The sequence below is a fragment of the Trichechus manatus genome, unplaced genomic scaffold, assembly GCF_000243295.1.
Source record: "Trichechus manatus latirostris isolate Lorelei unplaced genomic scaffold, TriManLat1.0 scaffold00250, whole genome shotgun sequence".
Taxonomy (NCBI): Eukaryota; Metazoa; Chordata; class Mammalia; order Sirenia; family Trichechidae; genus Trichechus; species Trichechus manatus.
The window spans coordinates 2,574,734-2,602,409 of record NW_004444186.1 but is presented as its reverse complement, the minus strand read 5'-3'; the positions used below and the strand labels follow the sequence as shown (position 1 = coordinate 2,602,409).

The 27,676-nt window shown below is 47.9% G+C and overlaps 2 protein-coding genes across 2 annotated transcripts; both read right to left on the bottom strand.

Annotated features, from left to right (window-relative positions):
* Positions 1 to 12,857: 12,857 nt before the first annotated feature.
* On the bottom strand, positions 12,858 to 17,082 carry SF3B4 (splicing factor 3b subunit 4). Its single transcript, XM_004389600.2, has 6 exons — positions 17,035 to 17,082; positions 16,444 to 16,572; positions 15,638 to 16,180; positions 15,119 to 15,325; positions 13,428 to 13,601; positions 12,858 to 13,228 (listed from the first exon to the last, which is right to left on the bottom strand). Exons 1-6 carry the CDS (start codon positions 17,066 to 17,068, stop codon positions 13,041 to 13,043), a joined length of 1,275 nt encoding a protein of 424 aa, XP_004389657.1. The 5' UTR covers positions 17,069 to 17,082; the 3' UTR covers positions 12,858 to 13,040.
* A 1,216-nt stretch (positions 17,083 to 18,298) lies between these two features.
* MTMR11 (myotubularin related protein 11) lies at positions 18,299 to 25,511 on the bottom strand. Its single transcript, XM_012559471.2, has 17 exons — positions 25,446 to 25,511; positions 24,788 to 24,863; positions 24,222 to 24,343; positions 23,925 to 23,985; positions 23,622 to 23,764; positions 23,068 to 23,146; positions 22,801 to 22,936; positions 22,470 to 22,557; positions 22,231 to 22,319; positions 22,022 to 22,146; positions 21,507 to 21,573; positions 21,211 to 21,281; positions 20,513 to 20,679; positions 20,045 to 20,218; positions 19,594 to 19,776; positions 18,864 to 19,157; positions 18,299 to 18,554 (listed from the first exon to the last, which is right to left on the bottom strand). Exons 1-17 carry the CDS (start codon positions 25,509 to 25,511, stop codon positions 18,408 to 18,410), a joined length of 2,088 nt encoding a protein of 695 aa, XP_012414925.1. The 3' UTR covers positions 18,299 to 18,407.
* Positions 25,512 to 27,676: the final 2,165 nt, after the last annotated feature.

Below are 27,676 nucleotides of genomic sequence, written 5' to 3'. Positions count from 1 at the left end.
GGTAGGGTGATCTTTTAAAAACAAACCAGATCTGACCCACCAAATTTACTCCCATGTATATACTCAAGAGAAGTGAGTACATATGTTCCACAAAAAACACAAGTACGAGTATTTTCATAGCAGCTTTATTCATAATATTCAAAAACCTCAAATGTCTATCAGCCAGAGAAAGGTTAAACTTAGATAAACAAATTGTGGAATATTCATATAAGGGAATACTATATAGCAATTTTTTCCTTGTGCTTTAGATGAGGGTTTATAGAGCAAATTAATTTCTCATTAAACAATTAATACACATATTGTTTTGTGACATTGATTGCCAACCCCACGACATGTCAAGACTCTCCCCTTCTTAACCTTGGGTTCCTCTTTACCAGCTTTCCTGTCCCCTCCTGCCTTCTTGTCCTTGCCCCTGGGCTGGTGTGCCCCTTTAGTCCCATTTTGTTTCATGGGCCTGTCTAATCTTTGGCTGAAGCGTGAACCTCAGGAGTGACTTCAGTAGTGAGTTAAAAGGGCGTCTGGGGACCACACTCTCGAGATTTCTCCAGTCTCTGTCGGACCAGTAAGTCTGGTCTTTCTTTTTTGTTGCGGTTGTTGTAATTTAGGTGAATGTTTACAGAGCAAACTAGCTTCTCATTGAACAACTAATACACATATTGTTTTATGACATCAGTTGCCAACCCCTGACGTGTCAACACTCTCCCCTTCTCAACCTTGGGTCCCCATTACCAGCTTTCCTGTCCCTTCCTGCCTTCTTGTCCTTGCCCCTCGGCTTGTGTCTCGTTGTCCCTTTAGTCTTGTTTTGTTTTATGGGCCTATCTAATCTTTGGCTGAAGGGTGAACCTCAGGAGTGACTTCAGTACTGAGCCAAGAGAGTGTTCGGGGCCATACTCTCAGGGTTTCTCCAGTCTCTATCAGACCAATAAGTCTGGAGTTTTTTTTTTTTTTTTTTTTTTGAGTTAGAGTTTTGTTCTACATTTTTCTCCAGCTCTGTCTGGGACCCTTTATTGTGATCCCTATCAGAGCAGTCAGTGGCAGTAGCCAGGCACCAATTAATAGTGCCGGACTCAGTCTAGTGGAGGCTGTGGTAGTTGTGGTCCACTAGACCTTTGGACTAATCTTTCCCTTGTGTCTTTAGTTTTCTTCATTCTCCCTTGCTCCAGATGGGGTGAGACCAGTGGAGTATCTTAGATGGCCGCTCACAAGCTTTTAAGAACCCAGACGCTACTCACCAAAGTAGGATGGAGAACATTTTCTTTATAAACTGTGTTATGCCAATTGAGCTAGATGTTCCCCAAGACCATGGTCCCCACAGCCCTCAGCCTGGCAATTTGGTCCGTCATGGAGTTTGGATGTGTCTATGGAGCTTCCATGACCTTGCCTTGGTCAAGTAGTGCTGGCTTCCCCAGTATTGTGTACTGTTTTACCCTTCACCAAAGTTACCACTTGCCTATTGTCTATTTAGTGTTTTTTCCTCCTTACCCCTCCTCTCCCTCGTAACCATCAAAGATTGTTTCTTTTTGTGTGTAAACCTTTTCACGAGTTTTTCTAATAGTGGTCTCATACAATATTTTGATCTGTTGTGATTGACTTATTTTACACAGCGTAATGCCCTCCAGATTCATCCATGTTGTGAGATATTTCGCTGATTCGTCATTGTTCTTTATCTTACATAGTATTCCATTGTGTGTATGTACCATAGTTTATCCATTCTTGTGTTGATGGACACTTAGGTTGTTTCCATCTTTTTGCTATTGTGAATAATGCTGCAGTGCACATGAATGTGCGTATGTCTATTTGTGTGATGGCTCTTATTTCTCTAGGATATATTCCTAGGAGTGGAATTGCTGGATCATATGATATTTCTATTTCTAGCTTTTTAGGGAAGCGCCATATCGTTTTCCGAAATGGTTGTACCATTTTGCGTTCCCACCAGCTGTGCTTAAGAGTTCTGATCTCCCCACAGCCTCTCCAACATTTGTTATTTTCTGTTTTTCTAATTCATGCCAGTAGCACGGGGTATATAGCCAATTTTTAGAAGAATGAACTACTGCTATATGCAACATGAAAAGTTCTCACAAAAAAAATATTAAACAAAAGAAACCAGACCAAAAAGAGTATATACTGGATGATTCCATGTATATGAGGCTCAAGAAAAAGCAAACTGGTCCACAGTAATAGAGAAAATAGTGATTACCTCTGGTAGGTGGATATTGATTGTGAAGGGGCACGAAGGAGCCTTCCGGGTGCTAGAAGTGTGCTATATCTTGATCTGGATGGTGGTTACACAGGTGTATACATATATAATATGTAAAAAATCCACGTAATATCAGTGTTTTTTTTTCTGTATACATGTTATACCACAATTTAAAAAAAAAAGTTTTAATCAGATCTTATCACTCCCCTTACTTCAAATCTTCCAATAGCTTCCCGTTATAAAATCAAAAACCATATCAGTTGCCATCAAATAGATTCCGACTCATGGTGACCGAGGTGCCTCTGTTTACGCCACCCAGGGACTCCCATTATACTAAGGGCTTCCCAGTATACTAAGAATTAAATCCAAGCTCCTTACCAAGGCCTAAAAGGCCCCATGTAATCCGGTCCCTGCATGCCTTTCCAACTCCGTCCCCACCACTCTCCCTGCCTTCAACTTTGCTCCAGCCTCACTGGTCTCCCTGCTGTGCCTCCAACCTGCCAAGTGCACACCCATCAGAGGGGCTCGGTGCTGGTGCTCCTGTTGCCTGGAATGCCCTTCTCCCAGATCTTTGCCTTATCATCCAGGCCTTTATTCAAAAATCACCTCCTCAGACCACCCTATCTAAAAGAGCCGCCTCCACCCCTGTCACCATCTTATCACTCTGCCTTATTTTCTTTTCCTTACAACATATCCCTATCTAATTTTTTTTATTTTTTGTCTTCTCCTGTCAGATGGCCAATTCTAAGGCAGCAAGGACCTTGTCTGGTATATTTCCTGCTATATCCCCAGTGTCCATGCTCTTAAACATTTAATGAATAATTATTCCAAAGAAGTTAAAATATTACCTTGAGTACATGTAATGAATTTCTTCTTACCCCCACTCAAGATAAATGTTGAACGAATAGCTAAAGGATATCTGTTTGAAAGAATATAAATTAATTGTCTGCTGAGGGTTGCCCTATTGTTTAGTCTAGCCTTGTTCCTATCCCCCAAAGTCAGCTATTCTCCACAAATAGTTTATATTGGTTGGGGAAAATAAGACCATGGCCCAAGAGGTAATAAATGGGTATATAGTAATGATGGTTAATATCTTTAGAACCTTTACCATGACTTGGGCACTGTTCTAACCACTTTGCATTGATTGATTAATCTAATCTCTGCCTTAACCCTATGAGATGATCACCATTTTACAGAAGATGAAACTGAGGCTCAGATTGGTTAAGTAACTTGATATAATCACACAGTTTGGAAGTGGTAAAACTAGCATTTGAGCCCAGGCAGTATAGATCCAGAGCTCTTATTCTTTTTAAATGCATCCATTTTAATTGTACAGTACTATGAGTTTGGACCGCTGTGTGTCTGTCAGTTTGCCATACTGTGGTGGACTTGGGTGTTGCTGTGATACTGGAAGCTATGCTACCGGTATTCAAATACCAGCAGGGTCACCCACGGTGGACAGATTTCAGCTGAACTTCCAGACTAAGTCAGATAAGAAGAAGGACCCGGCAGTCTACTTCTGAAAAAAAAATTAGCCAGTGAAAACCTAATGAATAGCAGAGGAACATTGTCTGATATAGTGCTGGAAGATGAGTTCCTCAGGTTGGAAGGCACTCAAGATACAGCTGGGGAAGCGCTGCCTCCTCAAAGTTGAGTCTACTTTAATGACATAGACAGAGTCAGCCTTTCAGGATCTTCACTTGCTGGTGTGGTACAAATCAAAATGAGAAGAAACAGCTGCAAACAACCATTAATAATAGGAACGTGGAATGTGTGAAGTATGAATCTGGGAAAATTGGAAATCATCAGAAATGAAATGAAACTTATAAACATCAATTTCCTAGGCATTAGCAAGCTGAAATGAACTGGTATTGGCCATTTTGAATCAAACAAATCATATAGTCTACTATACCGGGAATGACAAATTGAAGAATAGCATTGCATTCATTGTTAAAAAGAACTTTTCAAGATCTATCCTGAAGTACAACGCTGTCAGTAACAGGATAATATCTACAAAGACAACCAGTTAATATGACTATTATTCAAATTTATGCACCAACCACTAAGGCCAAAAATGAAGAAAGTGAAGATTTTTAACAACTTCTGCAGTCTGAAATTGATCAAACATGCAATCAAGATGCATTGATAATTACTGGTGATTAGAATGTGAAAGGTGGAAACAAAGAAGAAGGATCAGTAGTTGGAAAATATGGCCTTAGTGATAGAAATAACACTGGAGATCATATGATAGAATTTTGCAAGACCAAAGACTTCTTCATTGCAAATACCTTTCTTCAACAACATAAATGGTGACTATACATGTGGACCTCATCGGATGGAATACACAGGAATCAAATCAACTACATCTGTGGAAAGAGATGATGGAAAAATCTCAATATCATCAGTCAGAGCAAGGCCAGGGGCCGACTGCGGAACAGACCATCAATTGCTCATATGCAAGTTCAAATTGAAGCTGAAGAAAATTAGAACAAATCCACAAGAGCCAAAGTACGATCTTGAATATACTCCACCTGAATTTAGAGACCATCTCAAGAATAGATTTGACGCGATGAACACTAATGACCAAAGACCAGATGAATTGTGGAATGACATCAAGGACATCATACACAAAGAAAACAAGAGGTCATTAAAAAGACAGGAAAGAAATAAAAGACCAAAATGGATGTCAGAAGAGATCTGAAATGTGCTCTTGAACATAGAGTAACTAAAGCAAACGAAAGAAATGATAAAGTAAAAGGGCTTAACAGAAGATTTCAAAGGATGGCTTAAGACGACAAAGTAAAGTATTATAATGAAATGTGCAAAGACCTGGAGTTAGAAAACCAAAAGGGAAGAACATGCTTGGCATTTCTCAAGCTAAAAGAACTGAAGAAAAAAATCAAGCCTCAAGTTGCAATATTGAAGGATTCTATGGGCATAACGGAGCCCTGGTGGTGTAGTGGTTAAGAGCTCAGTCTGCTAATCAAAAGGTTGGCAGTTCGAATCCACCATCTGCTGCGTGGAAACCCTATGGGGCAGTTCTACTCTGTCCTATAGGGTCGTCAGAATCAACTTGACAGCAATGGGTTTGGTTTGCTTTTTTTTTTTTTTTGTTATGGGAAAAATATTGAACAATGCAGGAAGCATCAAAAGAAGATGGAAGGAATACACAGAGTCACTGCACTAAAAAGAATTGGTTGATGTTCAGCCATTTCCGGAGGTAGCATATGATCAAGAACCGACGGTACTGAAGGAATTGGTCCAAGCTGCACTGAAGACATTGACAAAAAACAAGGCTCCAGGAATTGATGGAATACCAGTTGAAATGTTTCAACAAACAGATGCAGCACTGGAAGTGCTGCTCATTCGTCTATGCCAAGATCTTTGAAAGACAGCTACCTGGCCAACCAGCTGGAAGAGATCTATATTTATGCCTATTCCAAAGAAAGGTAATCCAACAGAATGCAAAACTTATCAGATGATATCGTTAATATCACACACAAGTAACGTTTTGCTGAAGGTCATTCAGAAGCGATTGCAGCAATACATTGATGGGGAACTGCCAGAAATTCAAGCCAGATTCAGAAGAGGATGTGGAACGAGGGAAATCATTGCTGATGTCCGATGGATCCTGGCTGAAAGCAGACAACACCAGAAAGATGTTTACCTGTGTTTTATTGACTATGCAAAGGCATTCGACTGTGTGAATCATAACAAATTATGGAGAATGTTACGAAGAATGGGAATTCCAGAACACTTAATTGTGCTCATGAGGAACCTGTACATAGATCAAGAGGCAGTCATTTGAATAGAACAAGGGGACACTGTATGGTTTGAAATCAGGAAAGGTGTGCGTCAAGGTTGTATCCTTTCACCATACTTATTCAATCTGTTTGCTGAGCAAATAATCCGAGAAGCTGAACTATATGAAGAAGAATGTGGCACCAGGATTGGAGGAAGGCTTAATAACAAGCTGCATTACGCAGATGACACAACCTTGCTTGCTAAAAGTGAAGAGGACTTGAAGCACTTACCGATGAAGATCAAAGACCACAGCCTTCAGTATGGATTACACCTCCACATAAAGAAAACAAAAATCCTCACAACTGGACCAACAAGCAACATCCTGATAAACGGAGAAAAAATTGAAGCTGTCAAAGATTTCATTTTACTTGGATCCACAAATCAATGCCCATGGAAGCAGCAGTCAAGAAATCAAACAATGGCATTGCATTGGGCAAATCTGCTGCAAAAACCTCTTGAAAAAGCAAAGATGTCACTTCAAGGACTAAGGTGTGCCTGACCCAAGCCATGGTGTTTTCAATCACGTCATATGCATGCGAAAGCTGGACAATGAATAAGAAAGACAGAAGAAGAATTGATGTTTTTGAATGACAGTGTTGGTGAAGAATATTGTATTTACCATGGACTGCCAGAAGAACGAACAAGTCTGTCTTGGAAGAAGTACAGCCAGAATGCTCCTTAGAAGCAAGGATGGTGAGACCTCGTCTCACATACTTTGGACATGTTATCAGGAGGGACCAGTCCCTACAGAAAGACATCAAGCTTGGTAAAGTAGAGGGTCAGTGAAAAAGAGGAAGGCCCTCAATGAGATGGATTGACACAGTGGCTACAACAATGGGCTCAAGCATAACAATGCCTATGAGGATGGTGTAGGACCGGGCAGTGTTTCATTCTGTTGTATGTAGGGTCACTATGAGTCAGAAGTGACTCGATGGCACCTAACAACATCACTTTTTTTCCAGAAGTTTTCCTGGACTTTTCATGCCATGTGATACCCTTCCCCATAATCTCACACTGTCGCTACGAGCTGGAACTGATTCGACAGCACCTGAACAACAGCAGGAGCTTGGACAAATGTATATACCCGTGGAACCAGCACCTCAATTAGCATGAAGTCCCAAAAGGTCGCTCTGTGCCTCTTTGCAATCACACCCTCACCCCTGGCAGCCACTGAGCTGCTTTTCTATCAGTATATATTAATCTTTTTTTAGTTTCATATAAGTTGAATCATACATTATGTATGAGTACAGTCATGCACTGTGTAGGTCTCTGGCTTCTTTCCAGAGCTTTCCAGGGTTCTAAACCACCACCTTATACTGCCTGCTGGTGTAACTTCCTTCTACTTACTCATCAAACTGCCCACTCTTCAGCATGAGCCGCTCATTTGTACTTTATCACCACTTCTACCACCCCCCAGTCCAAGCATGAGATTGTCAGGATGGGAAGGATCCCCATGGCCATCAAGTAGATTCTGACTCATAGCAACCCTGCAGGGCAGAGTAGAACTGCCCTATCCGGTTTCCAAGGAGCGCCTGGTGGATTCGAACTGCTGACCTTTTGGTTAGCAGCCGTAGCTCTTAACCACTATGCCACCAGCGTTTCCCCATGAGAAGGATACAGAGAGACAAATCAGGGTCAATGATAGCACCTCTAAGACATCATAACGTTTCAGTAACAGACGCTAACAAGTGAAGCACCAAAATTCCAATCCTTATGATCCAGTTGAGAGGAGATATCTTACACAGAAAGCCAACAGATAGCGAAACAAAACACTTGTTTATTCAACAAGCATGTATTCAGTAAAGATAATACAGTATAACGTGACTAAGCAGTTGGCTCTGGAGTTCAGACAGATCTTGGCTCGTCAAGTACCATCAGTTTCCTGATCTTGAAATGGGGGTAATAACAGAAACTATTGGACTGTTGTGAGGATTAACTGAGATAATGCATGTGAAACTTAGTACGGTACCTGGCAAATAGTAATTGTTCGATAAATATTAGCCGTTATTCTTTTTACAATTATTTTATAGGCCAAGCACTTTTTGATGCTCTCAGGATATACAGATTAATAGAACAAGATCCTTTAAGGGTTCTTAAGGGATTTAGTCTTACACAGTCATACTTAGGTTGGGATCCATGAACCTTCTGGAATTTTTGCTTACCAGATATTGGATATATGTGCATATATGTATTTTTCTTGGGTAGGAACCATAGCTTTTGTCATATTCCCAAAGGACTCTCTATGGCCCACAAAACAGTAAGAAGCCATGGGCTTGCGCATGTATTCTCAATGGGCGCAATTTTGCCAAGGGGGCAAAAGTTGGTTTGGGGGGAGTGTAAAAAAAATATATTACGATCGTTTGTGTGCCTCCAAAGGGTCATAGTACATAAACAGATACACAGTACATCTGTGGTATTACAATTTCATGGGCGGAGGAGACAATTAGAAAAAAATGTCTCCTCAGGGGAGTGATAATGAAAAAAGGCTGAGCAATCCTGGTTGAATGAATAACAGACAAAAGCATGAGCTGAAGTAAGGAAGTGTGCAGGCACGTAAGTGTTCAGAGGATTGCTGACTACCGCAGTAGAAAAAGCCAGAGGGTGGAGAGAGCAGAGTCTGGGGGAGTCAATCTTAATGACTAGAGGAGGGACTAAAAAAAATATTGTTAAATGAATGAAGGCTCAGAGATTCGGAGACTGAAAGCCTGAGAAAACAGTGGTTCCCGTGACAGAAGTAGGGAATTCAGCAAAGGCGCCAATTTACTCTGTGATGGTGTAGATTCATCACGGTATCAGATAACAGCTGAAAATTCCAAAGAGAAGCTTATGTAAGAAAAGCTAGAGATTTGAGAATCATCAGCATAAAAGTAACAGCTGTTGAAGTCCTGATCAGGATCAGTCTGAAGGTTCATTTGACAGCTGACACGGAGGCAGGAAGAACACAGAAGCAGACAAAGCTGCCCACCACCTGGGGCTGCTCCCGCGCTGGCCTCCAGCACCTGGGGCCAGGAGCCAGCTGCTAGCTGTGCCAGGCTTCCAACTGCTCCTGGTCCTCAGCTTATGACCACATCAGAGTAATTTTATAGCAGAGTTCAATGACTCCCACTATAATTTAAAGCTTGGCGTCCTTAGTCACTCCCAGTGCGGAATATCATGTCTAATCTTCCTGGAGCTTTAGATGTATATAACCAGCCACTCGTTAGACAGCCCCACCCGCATGCCTCACAACTCACCTCGAGCCCAACATACTCAAAATTGAACTTACCATTTCCATCCTGCCCCCCAAATTTCTTCCTGCTGCATATTCTCATCCTCGATTTCACTTTCCCTTTCATTCCCTATATCCAGTCTAACACCAAGTCCTACTACTGTGCCCTTTAAATACTTCCCAAATGCATCTCCTCTCCATCCCTGCTCCTACCACAGCCCTCATTTAGGACCTCATCTCTCATGTGGATTATTGCCAGATGCAAAACTTGTGACCCTGCCCCCCAGCCATCTCTACACCGCTGCCATGGTTCCAAACTTCAAATCTGCCACGTCCTTGCTTAATGTCCTTCCGTGGCTCCTCATTGAGGAGCAGAGCTTTCCAACCAGTATGCCTTGACCATGTGCTCAGATACTAATTCCCTTCGCACTTTAGGCTGCTAGACGGAGCCTGGGGCGGCCAGAATCCTTGAGCCAACAGCCTCCAGCCTGGAGCAGCCGCTTCTCTTTACCTCCGTGTTCATGACGTGAGGAAGGGCTGAGAAGCTACTGAAGCTCCCCAGCTGGCCCTCTCACCCTGCCTCCAACACCAAACAGCTTTAGCATATTACAGGCCGTGCTATTTATCGACTCTCAAGTTCTGCTCAGAAATATCCTATCTACCAGGAATAAGCTTCCCCTCCATCTTTGCCAAAGGATGCCTAGCAGTGCAGTGGTTAAGTGCTTGGCAACTAACCAAAAGGTCAGTGGTTCAAACCTACTGGCCACTCTGAGGGATTAAGATGTGGCAGTCCACTTCTTTAAAGATTTATAGCCTTGGACACCCTATAGGACAGTTCTACTCTGTCCTATAGGGTCGCTGATTTGGAATCGACTTGATGGCAATAGGTTTGGTTTGCGTTTTTTCATCTTTGCCTAAGGAGCACTAGTGGCGCAGTGGTTAAGCGCTAGACTGCGAACCAAAAGGTTGGTGGAAACTCACCAGCTGTTCTGCAGGAGAAAGATGTGGCGTCTGCTTCCGTAAAGATTACAGCCTTGGAAACTCTACAAGGCAGTTCTACTCTGTTCTGTAGAGTCACTATGAGTCAGAATTGACTTGACAGCAACAGGTTCCTCTTTTCCTAGGAAACTTCTACCCTTTCTTGAAGATTCAATTAAGTATCAGGTGCACCTGACCCAAGCCATGGTATTTTCAATCACCTCATATGCATGTGAAAGCTGGACAATGGATAAGGAAGACCAAAGAAGAATGGATGCCTTTGAATTATGGTGTTGATAAAGAATATTGAATATACCACGACTGCCAGAAAAATAAAAAAGTCTGTCTTGGAAAAAGTACAGCCAGAATGTTCCTTGGAAGCGAGAATGGTGAGACTTCATCTCACATATTTTGGACGTGTTTTCAGGAGGGACCAGTTCCTGGAGAAGGACTCATGCTTGGTAAAGCAGATGGTGAGTGAAAAAGAGGAAGACCGTCAACGAGATGGATTGACACAGTGGCTGCAACGATCGGCTCAAACACAGCAACGATCGTGAGGATGGCGCGGGACCGGGCAGTGTTTCATTCTGTTGTACGTAGGGTGACTATGAGTCAGAAGTGACTCGACAGCACCTAACAACATCACTTTTGTTCCAGACATTTTCCTGGACGTTTCATGCCCTGTGAGATACCCTTCCCCATCATCTCACGCTGTTTTGTTTTGTAACAATTTCTTATTGTCAGTCTGTCCCCTTGGTAACGACTTCCCTAACATGGAAACTGGCTTGCTCATCTTTGTATCCTCAGCCACCCCAGCAGAGCCTTTGTAGGTATCAGAAAAATGTTCAATGAATGAGAACGATGGAAGAGACTCAGAGGGCCAAGCTTCCTCTCTTTTGGCTAGTTCAGGAATGTTCGTGGTTACGTAAGCCCAAGGATCAAAAAGGAGCTTCAAGAAGGGGGCGACTAACAGGATTAGACGTGACAAAGAACAGAAAAAATGCCACTGGATTTCATCTAGTTGCTGAAAGTTATTTGAGCGCAGATTTAAAGGCAGTGGAATCAGGTTTGGAAGAACTGAGAATAAGGTAAAAGTAAGATACAAACCCTTATCCAAGATGTCTGTTGGTGAAGGATGGAAGAAAATGAACATGTACTGAGTTCCTACTATGCCCTCATTTGTTCATTTTGACTTCGTTTAGCAATTATGTTAAGACATCCATATGGTTCCAAATGAAAACCACAGAACACAGAATACTCAGAGAAGATAAACTTCCCTCCATATCTTCTCCCTTCCTCCAGTGGTATCAGTTTCCATGTTTTTGGTTTATTCTTCCATTTTTAAATGTAAGCAAAGACATATATGTGCCACCCCTCTGGTAAGGTGTATGGCGCAATTGATCACTGTTGTGTGGCCTTTCTAGTCATGGTCTTGTAACTCCCACCCGAGTGATTGGATGGGACTGTGTGATGGGGTAATTATGGCCCACCAAGGGGACTGGTCAGCTTTGTCATCCTGCTGGACTTGAAATGAGCCACCCGAGAGGCAGGAAAGAGAAGAGCCCACCACCACCAAGGAAGAACAGCCAGGAGCAGAGGGTGCATCCTTTGGACTCGGGATTCCTGGGCTGAGAAGCTCCTGGAACCAGGAGACTGAGAGAGATAGCTATAACCCTGAAGACGCTGAGAAGCGGTGGCAGGAGAATCCTGGCAGCGGAAACCCAGCGGCAGGAGACAGCATGGTGGGCTTTCTGGCCCAGGGAGAGAGAAAGCTGAGCGCCTTTGGGCAGAGACCTAGGGCCACAGAGAGGTGTGTGCCCGAGCAGGGCTGGGGAAGAGGCTGTCCTGATGGAAACACTGTACCCTTGACTGTGTAATTGTAACTGTTACTTCCCTCATAAACCCCATAACCTTGAGTATGGTCTACGAGTTCTGTGTGGCCACTGCAGTGAATTATCAAACACAGCAGAGAAGTAGAAGGTGCTGTGGGAGGGACAGTTGGTGTCAGGATTGGTAAAGGTGGCAGAGAGAGGAGGCCCGTCTGACCTCCGCCTCACAGGAGTCAGCCTTGGGCTGTTGATCTTGATCCTCCTTCCCCCTTGTGATGTTGGAGGAGGTCAGACTCCACCACAATGCCGTTTTTACCAGGTGGCACACTATACAGTCTGTTCCGCACGTTGCTCTTCCCTTCACTTCAGTGTGTTGCTGGAGACCTTTCTACAACATACAGACACCCCTCATTCCTTTCACAGCTGCGCAATACTCTATCGGGTGGATTTACCAGTTTATTCAACCAGTCCCTCACTGATGGGCGTGTGAATGGTTTCCAGTTGTCTCCAGGACAGATAGCGCTGCACTGAAGAGTTCTGTACGTGTCACTTCACGTGTTTGCCGGCATTTATCTGCAGGCACTTCCGCCCTCACTTCTAACACTCACGACAATGCTATGTCACAGCTACTGGATCCCCACCTTACACACGAGAAACATAAGCTCCACGTAAGCAAGCAACTCCTCTAGTGCACAGCAGAGTCCAGCAACTGCAACCGCACGAGACAGAGTCAGCCTTTACGACGAGTAAACACTCTCAGCCGGCCTTCTCGTTCTTCTCCCACCACACTGACATCTCTTCTAGAAAGACATGTTACTTTGCCAAGGAAAACACCACGAAGAAAAAACAAGTTGAGTTTTATTTTCTCTGTGCATTTGCAAAACACTTGGGACCGACATAGAAAAAAAAAAGAAAGGCCTGAGAGGAATTAGTGCCTTAGCCCAGGGAGCTACAGCAACTCGGACTGGTCGAAGGAATGGAAAAGGTACTGGGAGGGTCCACCAGGAGGGAGGAGAAGGACACTCTACTGAGGGAGAGGGCCCCGGAGTGGGCCACGAGGGGGAACCGGAGGCCGGGGAGTGGGTCTGGGGGGAGGAAGGGGCCCCCGCTGGTAGCCATAGGGTGGGGGTCGTGGAGGGCCAGTGTATCCATGAGGGGGCATCAGTGGAGGGGGTCCTCGCATGCCATGTGGGGGCATAGGACCTGGGTGACCTGTAGGGAGAGAGAGGAAAGTTAGTAAAAGCAAGAAACAAGAGACAGTTGGCAGTGGGAGACCTGTGGGGCAGAAGACAGACAGGAAAGCAGCGAGAAGAAATGCACGAAGTAAAAGAAAGGGCAGGGAGCAAAGGATGTCATGAAGGAAGCTGCAGGAATGTGGTGAGAATGAGGGAGGTGGCCAGAGCCTACTCACCCATGGGTGATCCGAACGGAGGCCCTCGGGGGGGCATGCCCATTGGAGGGGGTCCAGGATGAGGCATTCCAGGTGGTGGTCGGGGTGGTGGCTGCCCCCCAGAGCCGGGGGGCCCGGCATGGGGGTGTCCTAAGCCATGAGGGCCATGGTGGGCCAGCTGCATCTGAGACATCCCTACAAGAATAAAACCGCCATAAGGAAACAAATGGAAGAAAGATTCTTAAAAAGGAAGGCAGAGAAGAGAATAAAGAAAACAAAGGAAGAGAACAGAGACAGGAAGGAAGCAGCCTCAGGAAGACAAGGGTAGGGACGATAAGGCTGGTAAAAAGTGCTGATCCTGGACCCCATTCCAACGGTCCAAATGAACCAACTACCCATCAACTCCTGACTTCATCTGCTCTCCTGTGATTTCAGCACTGTGATGGTGAGGCAGAAGTATATCATGAGTGGAGTGATCGTCTGTCGATGGGGTTTGTGAAGGCGGCAGAGATACTGTCTGAACAAAGACCTAATTCCAAAGGATGATAAAGAATTTTTCAGCTGGCCAAGACAGTGGGAACAGACCCTTCCAGACAGAAACATTAGCATGTACAAAGCACAGGTGGGTCAAACGGTATCTTGTGCTCCAGGAAACACCAGTAACTCAGTGACCAGGAGCACCGTGCAGGGGCGGGGGCCAGATCATGACCAGCCCTGACTGCCTTGGTCATGAGTTTGGATTTTACTCTACAAGTGAAAGGGAAAACCAGAAGAATTTTCGCCAAGGGTGTGTGAACATCCATGTTTTAGAAAAATTATTCTGTGAAAGAGAGAGAAAACCAGAGCGCAAGTGACCACTGAGAAGGTGACTGGATAAACGTGGTGTGAGACAAAGGAATGAGGGCCTGAACTGGGACACTACAATGTGGGTGGATGCCACGGATATGAAGAGCAGGGTAACAGAGACTGCTCTAACACAGCTCCCAGATTTATGAAGTAAGCAGCTGCTGAAAACAAAGAATACAAAAGGAAATGCAGGTTTGAAGGGAAGGAGGAGAAAGTAATTTCATTTTTAGTCATGTTTGGTTTGAGGCGTCAAAGGGGTAGCAAGGTGGAGCTGTCCATTAAGCAGGAGGATTATGGGTCTGGAATGTTAATAACTAAAGACACAGATCTAGAAGATGTCAAGGAATAATGGAAAATATATAAATATGCAGAAAAGACAACCAAGCACAAAATCCTAGGTGCGAGCAGAGAAAAAGGAGCCTATTAAGGAGGCTGAGATTGAGAAATTAGAGAGAGATGGACGAGAATCCAGAAAAATAAAAGCCAAAAGAAACAAGAATTTCAAACAGAAGAACATGGCCAGTTTCAAGGACAGAGAGGTCAAAGCAGAAAACGAGACGTGTCCCCTAGGTTTGGCAATTAGATCCCTTCTGGGCTGGAAGTCACAGAAAAGAAGTTAATAAAACAAAAAGCCACAAATGTGGATTACTCTTTAGAAAAACTTAAATAAGAAATGGAAACAGAGTGGCAGACGTTAAGGTAAAAAGAATAAAGTATCTTGTTTCCGTTGATGTAAAACAATGTCTGAAGGAAAGGAGAGCTCTGGAACTATCTACTTTTGTCGAGGGACAAAGGGCAGCAGCAGGAGTGATAACAAAGCCCCTCCAACAAGCTTACCCCTCCCTTTCCCAGCAAAGCACACCTACCTGGATGAGGCATCCCACCTGGTGGGAATGGGTGGGGATGTGAGTGTCCATGTCCAGGATGTCCAGCCCCTGGGGTTCCTGCTGATGGGGGGCCATGTCCTCCAGCCCCTGGAGGCATAGGTGGCGGGGGCATGGCTGGGGGTATACCAGGTGGGAGGGCTCCAGGAGGTGGCACTGGGGGTGGGAAGGAGCCAGGAGGAGGCATACCTAAAGAGAAAGTAGAAGGAGAGTTAATGGTATTGAGAAGACAATGTCTTTGGAGAGCTTGTCTCAATCACACCTCTCCTAGAAGGATGACCTCTTCTCCCCTCTTCCCAGTTCTCTAAAGCCAGAAACAGCGTCAGACAACTCAAACAATTTCACTCTCCTGGAGAAACCCAACTTTCTTCTGCACCACAACCATCGTCCCCAGTACCCTTCTCATCACCCACTGACTCGTTGTCCTCCTTCTTCCTGGTCTTTCCCATCCTCCTGTCCCCTCAACCCCAAGACAAACATATTCTGAGTCAAAAGCTTTACCCGGCGGAGGAAGCCCAGATCCCAGGGATGACACCACAGGATTGGGGGCAGAGGGTGGAGGCGGTGCATCTGCAAACAGCTGGTGAGGGCGGTCAGCCTGCGAGAGTGGGTTCTGGGCTGCCAGAAGTCGTTCAGCTGCTGAGCCATGGCGCTCACCCTTAGAGTCCTTCTTAAAGGCATAGGACACAGTGATAGGGCGGTTACAGAGGTACTGCCCATTCATGGCCTCAATCGCTGCATCCGAAGCATCAAACGAAGCAAAATTAATAAAGGCATAACCCTTGGAGTTGCCTGTGTCAGGGTCCCGCATAATCTTGGGGGTTTGTAGGATGACCCCAAAGGCGCTGAAAGTATCATAAAGCAGCTTCTCGTCAATCTCTGGGTCCAGGTTCCCGATGAAAATGTTGGCCCCTACATCCAGGTTTTTGTTGTGAGCTGATGCCTTGTTCACCCGTATTGGCTTTCCATAGAGTTTGATCATGTTCATGATCTTGATGGCATAATCAGCATCCTCCTCACTCAAGAATTCCACAAAGCCGTAACCTGTGTACAGAGAAGGAGGAGAGGTTATCAAATGAAATGAAGAGATTCAAAATGGGGTAAAACTCATGCCCCAACAAGGCACAAACCAGAAAGAAATAAAAACCTCACTTCGATGAGCATGGTTTCTGAAACAAATTACGAGCTGAGGCTCAGAAGAAAGGATCTGTTAAGCTAACTGTTACAAAACTATGTGACTACTGCTGAGCCCACCAGGACCAGGTTGTCCCCTCAATACATAAAAGCAGCTCTTGCTAGGGACTCACCTTGGTGCTGGCCAGTGACTCTATCTTTCGGCATGTGGGTGTTGACCACCGGCCCCGCCTGCAGAAACAGCTCCCATAACAGCGGTTCGCTAACCTTCTCATCCAGGCCCCCCACGTACACAGTAGCATCTGTAGGAGAGTGGAGAAGGTTAGGGTAGGTGGGAGAGGATAACAGGAAAAGGTGACAGGAATATGAAAATGGAACCCAGGGAAGGTCATTGGGGGTGGGTTTAGGGGATAGGAACAAAAACAAACAAACAAACAAAAAAAGTTAGATCAAGCCCTTAAACCTCCCTATTCCCAGGACCTAGAGAATCTCCTGAAGTCCCACATCGTGTCTATCGAAAATCCTATCCTTCTCTGTGGACTTTTTTTTTTTTTTTTGGGTGGGAAGACAGGAGATTGGGCATACGAGGCACCACACATCCAGGCCTCAGCGGCCACCCGGCCAGCCCGCCCCCGGCAGGCCCGGCGGCCCGGCCCGCGCTCTCCGAGGCGATCCAGTCACTCGCCCCGGCAAGGACCCTGCTGGCTCTAGTCGGAGCCACCCAGCTTCCCTGGGCCCATTCCGGGCCCGTCCCCGCTAGTTACCCTGGTTCCGCTCAGAGATCGGCCCGGCCGCCATGGCGAACGAGCTCCCGCCGTCTCCAAGCAGCGACTCCGCCCTCTGACCGCCGTCGCGACTTCCACTTCCGGGGCAGAGGCCGCGGCGGGGTGGCGGGCGGGGCCGCGGCGGGGGAGCAGCCGGAAGCGGCCGGGGCCATCTTGGAGACGCCGAGCCTCGGTGCGCTTCGGGCCGCGCATGCGTCGGAGGGTTGTTCGGCTGCGAGCGGCTCCAGCTGGGAGGGCGGAGCGGGAATGCTCAGACCCGCTAAGGCGGTGCTGGACGTTAAAGACTAACTGCTCCCGAAAATGTGAATCTGAAAGCTAAAAGTAAAACAGCGTTTCACGTATTTTGTGGCCAGGTGATCTTTGTTTTTTCCCTTCGAAAAGAGTGCTGAGGAACCCCACGCAAGGACTCGGCTGCTTTCCGCCCCGGCCCGCTGCCCTCGCCGGATTCGGCCTCGCAGCCCCGGCCTGGCCTGAGGTATTTTGTGTTCCCTTGGGCGGGGACCGCGGAATGTCTGGGCGCGGAGTGCCGTCGGAGCTCGGCTGGTGGTTCCTGCCGGGGCGATGGCGGACGCCCAAGCCGGCGGGGCAGGGATTGAAGCCCGGAGCGTTGCCTCAGCCTCCTGAACACCCGAGCCCCGCAACAACTCTTGATATGCCCCTGAGCTCTTGCCCCATCTGCCCCTAAAGTGGGAGGCACAGAGAAGTGACCCTGTTTCCCTGATTACGTGGGAATTCTGCAGAGCCGCACCCGCCCCCATTCCCTTATCTCTCTGTCACACCCGCCCTCCACCCACCACTCTTTGCTACCTAGGATCCTCTATTCAAACACAAACAATGCCGGCGATGTGTATAAATACCGTGCTTTAATGAACCCTTTAAATAGAAATGTCACTGCAAAAACACACAGTCGGAGGAGGCGGGGTGTCCCCCATAACCACCCCATTATCATGGAGAACTATAAGAAATATTAACTGGAATTAAGCAGCAAGAGGGGTAAGAATGAGGTCACTAGGCCATCTCGTTGGGATGATGACCAGCATCTCTGATCTCACAATTCAACAGCTGATACCCAAAAGAGGTGGTATTGCCTTGAAAAAAATGGAGATCACATTATAGATTGTTTTTGTTTCCTGATTTCTTCAAATCACGAGAAACAAGCAAACAAAATATCTCCAGGAACCAAAACAGGACAAGAGTCGGAGAAGGTTAGCACCACCCACCTGCAGTGGACACTCAAGCCTACTGAGGAAGCTTGTTTAAGGGCTGGAGTGTGGAAGCTGAGGCAGCAAAACCGGATGAGAAAAATCAGGATTAGACAGAACCCTGCCCTGCCTGTGAGAATACCAGCAGTTTCAGCAGGACTGGGAGAGAGTGGTATTTGGGTCTCTTTTCTTGAAGTGATCCTCAAGAGATAGTCTTGGCGTCCATTTCCTTAATAGCTCCTGAAGACGGGATAGCTCATCCTGGAGGCCAGAGACTGTGGGAGCCGACAGGCCCATCTGGGGATGGGGCACAGAGGGGCAAGAGGAATATTATTGTAGTTCTAGCCCTCTGCTTCTAAGATCCACTACTTCGGTGTCTTTAATTCTCTGTCTGCCTCCAGCTGTGCCCTGAGCTCCACTTGATCTAAGCCACAAGCAGTTTCCCCCACCCTCCCAAACCTACCCAGTTTGATACCAACAGGAATGGTACCTCACTTCCCAACACCCCCACCCGCACCCCAGTCCCTTCCCATGCCAACTCCCACTCATCTGGTTCAGCAGTCAAGCCCTTTCTCCTACTCCCAATCTCTTGTCTTCCCTTCTCACCTGGACTTCAGGCCTTCCCCTCAGGTAGCAGCGTTTCCAGAGCCTGATCTGGGGTCCCAGAGTTCCAGGAAGCAGTAGCCCTGGGGGTAACAGGCAAGCCCCCCAGTGTGATGGGAGCCCCCACTCCTGGTCAGCCAGGCTTTCAGTGGAGATAGCCGGTCGAGGAAGCCAACGAGAAGAGACTGCTAGCAGGGAGGGACTGTCCCGCCAAGGACAGAGCTGATTCAGGGGGGTCAGGGCCCCTCTAGAGAAGAGCCACACAGAACTGGGGGGTCCAGGAACCATGAAGCTTGACTATGGGGGAAAAAGAAATCAGTCGGCAACCTAGAAACCAGACCACCCAGTTTTCCCAAGTTGGGCCAAGGAGAGACAGCAGCTGCCCCTGCACTAGTAAGTGGAACTACAAGCTTCTCCTTGAGAACTCTTGATCTACTCTCCTTACTGGGTTCAAACTAGGCCTCAGGACTGACAGAGGCTGATGGAGGGAAAGTTGTAAAAGTGTGTGCACGAGACAGGAAGAATCATAAACAGATGAGGATAGAAAGGATGCCTTCTGTGCCATTCTAGGGTTTCTGTCTTTCTGGAGACAGTCAGGGACCATAAGTGACACCTGCATAAGAGGAGTGGGAGAGCTTCCCCTGGGGAACTAAGACACTCTGTCTTCCCACTTCATCTAGTGGGATGAACCTGTGGGAAAGTCAAGGGAATTTAGGAATTATTGACACCTCACCTGTTGCCTAGGGAGCCAGGAATCTGGGCAGTGCTCTGGGTCATAGCCAGGATTATGGAATTGTAGTATTTGTTCATTGCTGTAGCGTAAACCCCAGTCCCAGACAGAGAGCTGCTGGTTAACAGAGTTCCCAGCTTGGGGCTGGAGGTTTCCTGGGGTGTAGACTTGTGTATAGGAGCTGAACTGGACAGAGGAAGCAAGAAAAAAGATGGTTAAACAAACACAAAATATAATCCTTATCCCAAATCTAAAGAGAAATCATCATGAAACTCTTACCTCTTACTCCAAAAATTCAAATGTAAGGCAAAAGTCCAGTCCTGAGAATGAGCATCAACCTCCCCGTGCCCACCCAACAAGACCTCATTTCTCTACTCAAAACAAATTGAGGCTAAACTTCAGACAGCACTTCTCAACGGGAAGAAAAGACAGGTCAAAAATGGAAGTCACTGACCTGTCCGCTCTGCTTTCCACGCTCCCAGGGATTATCTCTCAGGAAGGTAAGGGTGTCAGGAACCCTGACGCTGTCGTGAAGAGCAAGAAGGAAAAACTCAGAGAATTCAAACTCAGCTGGAAACTGCTGGAGAAGCTGCCAGACACAGTCAAGGAAGAGGAGAAACACTGGGGCCTGAGAAGAGGGAAATTAAGAGGTTAGAAGAGGTGGTGGAGACCTAAAGGGGGAGGATCACAAAATGATGATGGGTGGGAGACACAGGGACAGGGGGTGCTAAGGAGGTCAGGGAATGAAAATCCAAATCGAGGGTAGTAGGGGATTGTGCGACCTCATTTTGGTCTCCCTCTAAGCTCAGCCTAACCTCAGGACTCTCTGACCCAGTTTTCCACAATGGATTATACTATACCATTTTCTCATCCCCGTACTTCTTTAGTAATACCCCCCAATACACTCCCAAATCCTTCTCACCTCCTCGCTGGCCCCAGTTCCCCCAAGCCGGGTCAAGAAGGGGTGTCCAGCTGCCACCCACTCTCGTTGTACTAGCGATTGGAAGCCAAGCAGTGTTCGGGCTTCGGGGGCTGAAAGCAGCTGGACGAGTGAAGAGAGGAGGCCATTGAGATCACGATCACCGCGCTCTGGGTGATAAAGAGGGAGAAGGAGCAAAGAAGGGGGGCCAAGAAACTAGGGCAGGAGAGAATGGGAAGAGGAAACATGGCAAGGAGAAGTGGAGAGGCAAAGAGGGGAAACGTTTTGGGGTAGGTAGGATTGAGAGGGCACATAGAAGTGAAGAGAAAATAAAGATCTTGAATGACTCACTTCATAGACTCCACCTGGGTAGAAAAACCCAGCTTCAATGTAGAAGGCTGAATCACATTTGTCAAACCAGCTTCAGCATTGCCCTTCCCACCCCAACCTCAGCCCCTATGCAGTGACTGAAGGGAGCGGAGGGGCGAGAATCCTAGGGTTCCGGATAACAAAGTACAGGGAGGGGGCAGAGGTAGCATGGAAGGGTGAGAATTAGAGCTCTTGGGTAGTTTCTAGTAGCTGAAGAGGAAGCATTACAAGGGGACAAACGAGCCTTATGGGCCTCCTTCCCTGGGCAGAATCCAATCAGGTGGGTAGACGAAAAAGGGAAGGAGTGGAGTGAGATGACCCAAGGAACTCACCTTGCAGTACTACAGAGCGAACTCTGGAGGTCACTAAGACTGAGATGTCACTGGCCTTTCGAAGACAAGACCTGAGGGACAGAGGTGTAATAATAAGCCTGGGGGAAAACAGTGATGGGTAGTGGGATGGAATAGAGGCCAATGACAAAATCCTGCCCCTTCTTCTAAGGAGAAGCAATCAGTCTTCTTGGGAGACTGAGGAGAGGAATTAATGGAAGGCCATTTAGGAGTCCAAGTTAACAGAAGTTTGGGGAGGACTAAATTATATAAATCATGGCTAGAAGAAGGGGAAGTACCTGATGTAGTCCAACCATCGAGTGCCTTCCAGGGCTGAGAGCCATTTATCCTCAGCAACAGATGAATCTGGTAGAGAGTGGAGGGGTCAGAAGGACAAAGAAATCAGAACTCTGGATTCAGGATAGAGTCTATAGCCCGATGGGTTAAGAATAAGTTAGGTAGTGGTTGGTTGACTAGAGATAGGGGTGGGAATAAGGACTTACTGTAAATGGTCATGAAGTTTCTAAAAATTAGATTGTGATGGTTGTACCCTACTATATAATAAAATTAATTGAACTGCACACTTACAACAGGTGAAGGGTGAATGTTACGGTATGTAAACTATACATCAATAAAGCTGTTAAGAAATAATTAAATTGGGGTCGGGAAGACAGGAAATCAGTGAGCCTGTGTGTAGAAAACTAAGGATCACTGGACTGAAGGTTTACTTATCTGTAGTAGACAAAAGATAAACCAGGTTAGTTAGGGTCAGTAGACCTAGGGGCGAGGGTGGGGGGCCAAAGGTTATTCTCACCCGGCAGGCAGAGGGCCCTCAGCTTCAAGTGGGCAAGTTGGACATCTGTAAGACTGGGGAGCTCATCCATAGTGTCTACCAGGACAACATCTGAATGTCCAGCGTGGAGCATCAACTCCGTTGCTCTGGAGGGGAGGGAGTCAGAAAGTAAGAGAAGGAGTCTTCCCTGAACACCTAACCCTCGATTCCTTCCTCAAACCTCCCCTCACCTGATATCCTCCTTGCTAGGGTCACTGGCTGTATAAAAGCCACCACAGCGGAGAAGATCACTGCCCCCAGGGTGATGCCAGGACAGGCGCTTTGAACGGGTAAGAGAAGGATCATTGTGGAAGAAACTCCTGGTCCTGTCCTACCCTTGCCCCAACACTGACTTCACAGGAATCCCTCCATCCACACTGACCCATGACCTCCCACTGACCTCAGCCATTAATCTGACCCTCATACTGACCGGTCCACGGCCCTGATGGAAGTGACCAAATGCTCTCCTGACCTCGCTGTCCAGAGTTCGGTTAGGGACCCAGAAGTAACGGGGGAGACTGTGAAATTGAGTTATGTCACTGCTTGGCTCAGAGACCTCATTAGAGTGAAAAGCTGTTATTACAAGGAAGCTGCTTTGGAGGAGATATTCCAAGGGATCTCAGGTTTAAAGGTCTAGAAAGTAAAGGGGATAGCTTTTTGGATGTCCTTGGAGACTAGGATTTGTGGGGATGTCTGGCTTTAGAGGATCAAGGAATGGGAATACTGGCAGACAGCAGGGTTGGGGTAGACTGGGGGATCACCTGGTGGCTATGTCGAACCTCTCATTGACAGTGCTGACCCTCCAGCCCCTGGCCCCCTGCTTCTTCCGCTCAGCCTCCCAGTCTTCTGATGTTTCCAAGAGGGGAACAGGTGGTTTTCTGGGGCCAGAACTCTGGCCTGGGGCAGGAGTGAGGACCAGAAAAGGAAGAAGATGAACCAGAGACAGCCCTTCAGCTCTTCTGTCTTCAGCCAGCCTCTGCTTTTTCAGACTCCTTGCCCTTTTCTTACCCCAAAACACCCTCACTCACCAGCCTTGCTCAGGGTCATCCCTGAATACTGTTGGGCTTGACTTCTCTGAGCTCTGGCTTGGACAATGGCCATGGTCACCTGTGGAGGAAAGGACATCCCAACCTTTTGGCTCAGACGGAAGAAATGAAAAACGATGGGGCCCATTGTTGCTCCTCTGTCTTTGCCAACAATAGGGAAGAACAATGAAGACAGTCCCTAGAGGAAGGGACTTCCACAGGTTGTGGGGACTGGGGTCAAGAGAACAAAGCTAGAACCACAGAATGTTAATTCTGGGGGGAAATCTTAGGAATAATCTCATCCAAGCCTTCCCGTTTTTCAGAGAAGGAAACTTGCCCACAGTTAAACACTGCTGGTCATTGGCAGAGGAGGCTAGAATTCAGGCCCCTTACTCTCATTATATTATCATATATCCCAGCCTTTCAGCCTCTCCTTGAGGACAGAAATGGGGGGAATGATGAGAGGGATCCTGGAGGTTGGGGATACTGGAAATTTCCAGGAAGAGGATCCCAAGGACATAAGAGGAGGAAGAGTCCTTGGGTTGGGGAACTCTTACCTGAAAGGCCTGAGGTTCTAGTCCTCCAGCCTCAAAACCAACTCTGAGCAGCCGGAAGTCTCGGCCATGAATCAGGATCTCCTCAGGGATAAATTTAAGTGGAGACCCTGGACGGAGGAGCTGGACTCTGGACAGGCCACTCACTGAAGTCATGAGAGAGCAGTAGAACCATGGATCAGGATCTCTCTAGAAGGAACCCTTCCAGCCCACTCTACCTCATTCCTGGCTGTCCTCTGAGACTAGAGGAAGGATGAGGAGGGAGTCCAACACCCTAGTGACCCCTCACCAAAGCCCCAAACTTACCAGCCTCTAATCGCCCAATGTTGACCAGGGCAAAATCATAATCACTGCTCAGGGGAGTGTCCTAGAGGAAGCACATGACTGATGCTAAAGACACATGTACCTAAAATCCCTTTTTCCTACCTTGGCAGTCCCCAGCCTCCTTAGAGATAGTCCCCATTAACTATTCCTGACATTCAAAAGACAGCCCTTAACCCACAGCCCTCACTATCTCACTGTAGTGTTCGTCGAAATCCTTCCAGACTCCCTGGCCCAGTTCCCAACACCTGCCCTTTGCATTGCCCTAACCATCTCTCTCACCTGACTCCGCTGCCATCCACAGGGCTGGAAGGTGACCCTCAGGTTGGTGCAGATGAGTGTTCCAGGCAATTCGGGTTCCAGTCCCTTCCTTACCCCTGGGGCCCATGCTAGGATCTGCTCCCCTAATGGGGAAGAAGGGAAGCAGATGATGACTACCCCCAGTGCTGCCCACACTTGTATTCTCAGGCAGGAGGCTCTAAAGAGGGAAGGTTAAGATCCTCTCCAAGCCCTGCCAGAATGTATGCTTCTTAGGAAAGAGAAATGGTGCTTTTTTACCTCTGTCACTTTAGAGTCTACAACGGTGTCTGGCACATAGTAGGCACTCAAATATTTATTGAATAAGTAAATGAGAGAAGTGGTAGCAGGGTCAAGAACACCGAGAAAATATCAGGGTCCAAGCTCCCCCAGCCAGCTGTGGACAGAGAAGAGAGCAAGCCTCAAGAAGAAGCACTTCGAGCCAGGAGAGGAACACAGAGGTATCTTTGGCGAGAGTATTGGAAATGGTTTGGGTAGGATAGAATTGTAGGCGTCTTTGGAGATCAGGAGTATTGGAAGGGTATTATTACCTGGAAGGCAGCCAGAGGCCAGGCAACCACCGAGCAGATGACTCCTGGGCTCCGGCATCCTGCTCCTTTGCTCAGACTGTGGTCGGAAGAGCTGAGAATGGTACAGGATAGAGCTCCAGGCCTCCCCGGCCCAAACCCAAAACACCAAACCCACTGCCGTCGAGTCGATCCCCACTCATAGTGACTCTACAGGACAGAGTGGAACTGCCCCACTGGGTCTCCAAGGCTATAAACCTTTATGGCAGCATATAAAGCTTCACAGAAACCATTATGGGAGCAGACTGCCACACCTTTCTCCCACAGAACGGCTGGTGGGTTGGAACCACCAACCTTTTGGTTAGCAGCTGAGTGCTTAAGCACTGCGCCACCAGGGCTTCTCTGTGATTTTTCTCAGCAGCCGCCTTTGGAGGCCTACATTCAGACTCCGGGCAAACTGAGCTCCGTGGCTGTGGGGAGCTCAGGACGGGATGGCCGACAGTAGAGGGAGGAGCTGGTTAATGGACAACGAGAGAAAGAACTCGAGACCCTGGCGAAGGCGGACCAAGCTCCATCAACAGAAGGTGACATGACGGACACACCCTCCCCCAGATCCTTCACTCCTCCGCAACCCCATTCCCACCCTCTTACCGACTGGCCCCCCCACCTTCCCTCTCCTTACCCCTATTTCTGGCTCCTCCTTCTGGGGGGCGATGTTGAAACTCTGGCCCCGGCCCCCCCACCACATTTCTCTGCCTCCATCCGGGGACGGAGCAGGGAAGGGTGGGAAACTGGAGGATGCTCAGTCCCTTTGGGAGGAGGCTGAATCCTGGAGTCGAGGAGAGGGGAGCCAGGCAGAGGGGCGGAGGGGAGGACCCGAGGGGAAGGCGCATTGGAGGCGGACCGAACACAGTTTGGGGGTCTCTGAAGGGTGGGTCCAGCCGGAGTAGGCTCTCGGAAACTTCAGTCGACTCTGGAGACAGCGGGAGAGATGCCCAGCCCCTTAAAGGGGAATACACACAATTTTGGAAAAGTGGGAGATGGAAGAGCCTGAGAGAAAGTCGGGGAGAAATGGGGAACGGGAGAAAACTACCCAGACTCCTTTTTCACCTGACCCCCAGATCCTATTGTCTTCCTGTTGGTGAGCACTGGAGACCGTCTGATGGGAGCAGTAATACCACTGATTAAACCAGGATCATGTGGGGCGCATCTGGGGCGCCTCTGGACTGTCTCCGTGATGGTTTCTCTGGGAAGCTCAGCGCTCTGAACGCATCTTCTTAAAGGGAGGAGGAATGCGAAGTAGTTCAGCCTTCCTACCGCCTCCCCCCAAAAACCTACAAAAATGGTTGAGAAGAGGAAATAAAATTGGACCTCAGGGGATTTTTGTCAGGGGAGGCCCAAGAATTGGGGAAGGGGGCAGGTTAGGTGTTTTTGTATATCCTTTTCCAGAGAGCGTGAGACAGACCTCATGGGAATGGTGGTGTGGAGACGCAGGGAAAGAAACTGAAATACCTTCTGGATGTAGCGCCAAGCACAGGTGTGCACGGTACAAGCCTGGCGGTGGGGGTGGGAGGCCCAAGGAAGAGATCTTCCCACACAACCCTGCCCTTCTCTCTCTCTCTGAGACACACACACACACCACACAACACATTCTTTCTCACACACACACACGCCCCCCAACTGGAAACTAGAGCCCCTTCCAGGTACATGACCCCTCCCCCTCCAACCCAGACACCAGATCTCCAAATTAATGATTCATGTGCAGGACTTTGAAAGCGGAGGGCTGGAAACCTCTGTTCAGCTCAAAAATCCCCTCCCTCCCCCTCCCCCTCACAACTCTAGAAGCAAAAATGGGGGGGGGGGGCTCGAGGAGAGAAGTGAAGGGACTGCAGCTGAGGGTTACTGGGGGGTAAGCCATGCAAAAATCGGTATTTAGACACGAAAAGGCCAGGAAATACAAAATAAAAAAGTTAAATCAGCTGCTGTTTTATTGTTCTTGAGTCCATACAGAGGCAACAATCCTTAGGTGGGGGCCCCATTTTCCAAAGTGACACTCAGTTCTCCCCCCACCCCAGCACAGACACCCTTCCGGCCTCAGTCTTAAGAGTTGCCGGTCACCTCTGGGAATAACGACACCAGGAGACAGGGAGTCGGTCCGCAACTGGGAGACGCGAACCTGCTCAGACGGCGGCCCGAGCCCGATTCCAGCAACCCGGAGAGCGCCGGCACCACCCACCACTCCTTGCCCTGCTTTCCGCGAGCCGCAGCCTCCTGGGGGGAAGAAATTCTTCGCCAGGTCTGCTGAAACACCGAAACAAGAGCATGGAAGAGGTGGGCCCCAACTTTAAAATCTCTTCCACGTCCCTTCTCCCCGCTACCCTTCTAGAGCCTCCTGCTCGTCTTAACATTCAGAGGGCTGGCAGCATCGGAGAACAGGGGAAAACCGTCCGGGGAATGAGGGCGAGTCACAGAGGGAGAGAACGTGGGCGCCCGGAGCAGCGCCAACCAGGAGCGCACAGCGGGCAGCAGCCGGGGTTAGGGAACGACGCCTCCGGCCCCCGAGACACACCCACAGCCGAGGGGTCCAGGCCCACTCCCAGCGACCCTGCAGGGCACAGAGCTGCCCCCTAGGGCTTCCAACGCCGTCAACCTTTATGGAAACCGACTACCGCGTTTTTCTCCCGAGGAGCGGCCGGCGGGTTCGAACCGCCATGTTGGTTGGCAGCTGAGCGCTTCAACCACTGCGCCACCAGGGCTCCTTTGCTGAGGCTTAGTGGATGAAAACAAGGGTGGAAAGGGGCAAGAAACGGTATCAGACTTTCCATTTTCAGAATCCTGGTCTGGGTGCAGGTTTACGCCGTTTGAAGGCTGCTGGGAAGGGCAAGAGGGGTGGGGGGACCGGTTAGGGGCGGG

Coding starts and splice junctions, on each gene's coding strand:
- MTMR11 (XM_012559471.2), bottom strand. CDS start 25,511: ATGTGGTGGGGGGGCCGGGGCCAGAGTTTCAACATCGCCCCCCAGAAG. Junction 23,765..23,924: donor CATTGGGCGATTAGAGGCTG/GTAAGTTTGGGG, acceptor TCATGACTTCAG/TGAGTGGCCTGTCCAGAGTC. Junction 18,555..18,863: donor GGGGAAGGCCTGAAGTCCAG/GTGAGAAGGGAA, acceptor CCCCATCCCCAG/ATGGGCCTGTCGGCTCCCAC.
- SF3B4 (XM_004389600.2), bottom strand. CDS start 17,068: ATGGCGGCCGGGCCGATCTCTGAGCGGAACCAGG. Junction 15,326..15,637: donor ATCTGGGCTTCCTCCGCCGG/GTAAAGCTTTTG, acceptor CTTTCTCTTTAG/GTATGCCTCCTCCTGGCTCC. Junction 13,229..13,427: donor TCCGTTCGGATCACCCATGG/GTGAGTAGGCTC, acceptor CTCTCCCTACAG/GTCACCCAGGTCCTATGCCC.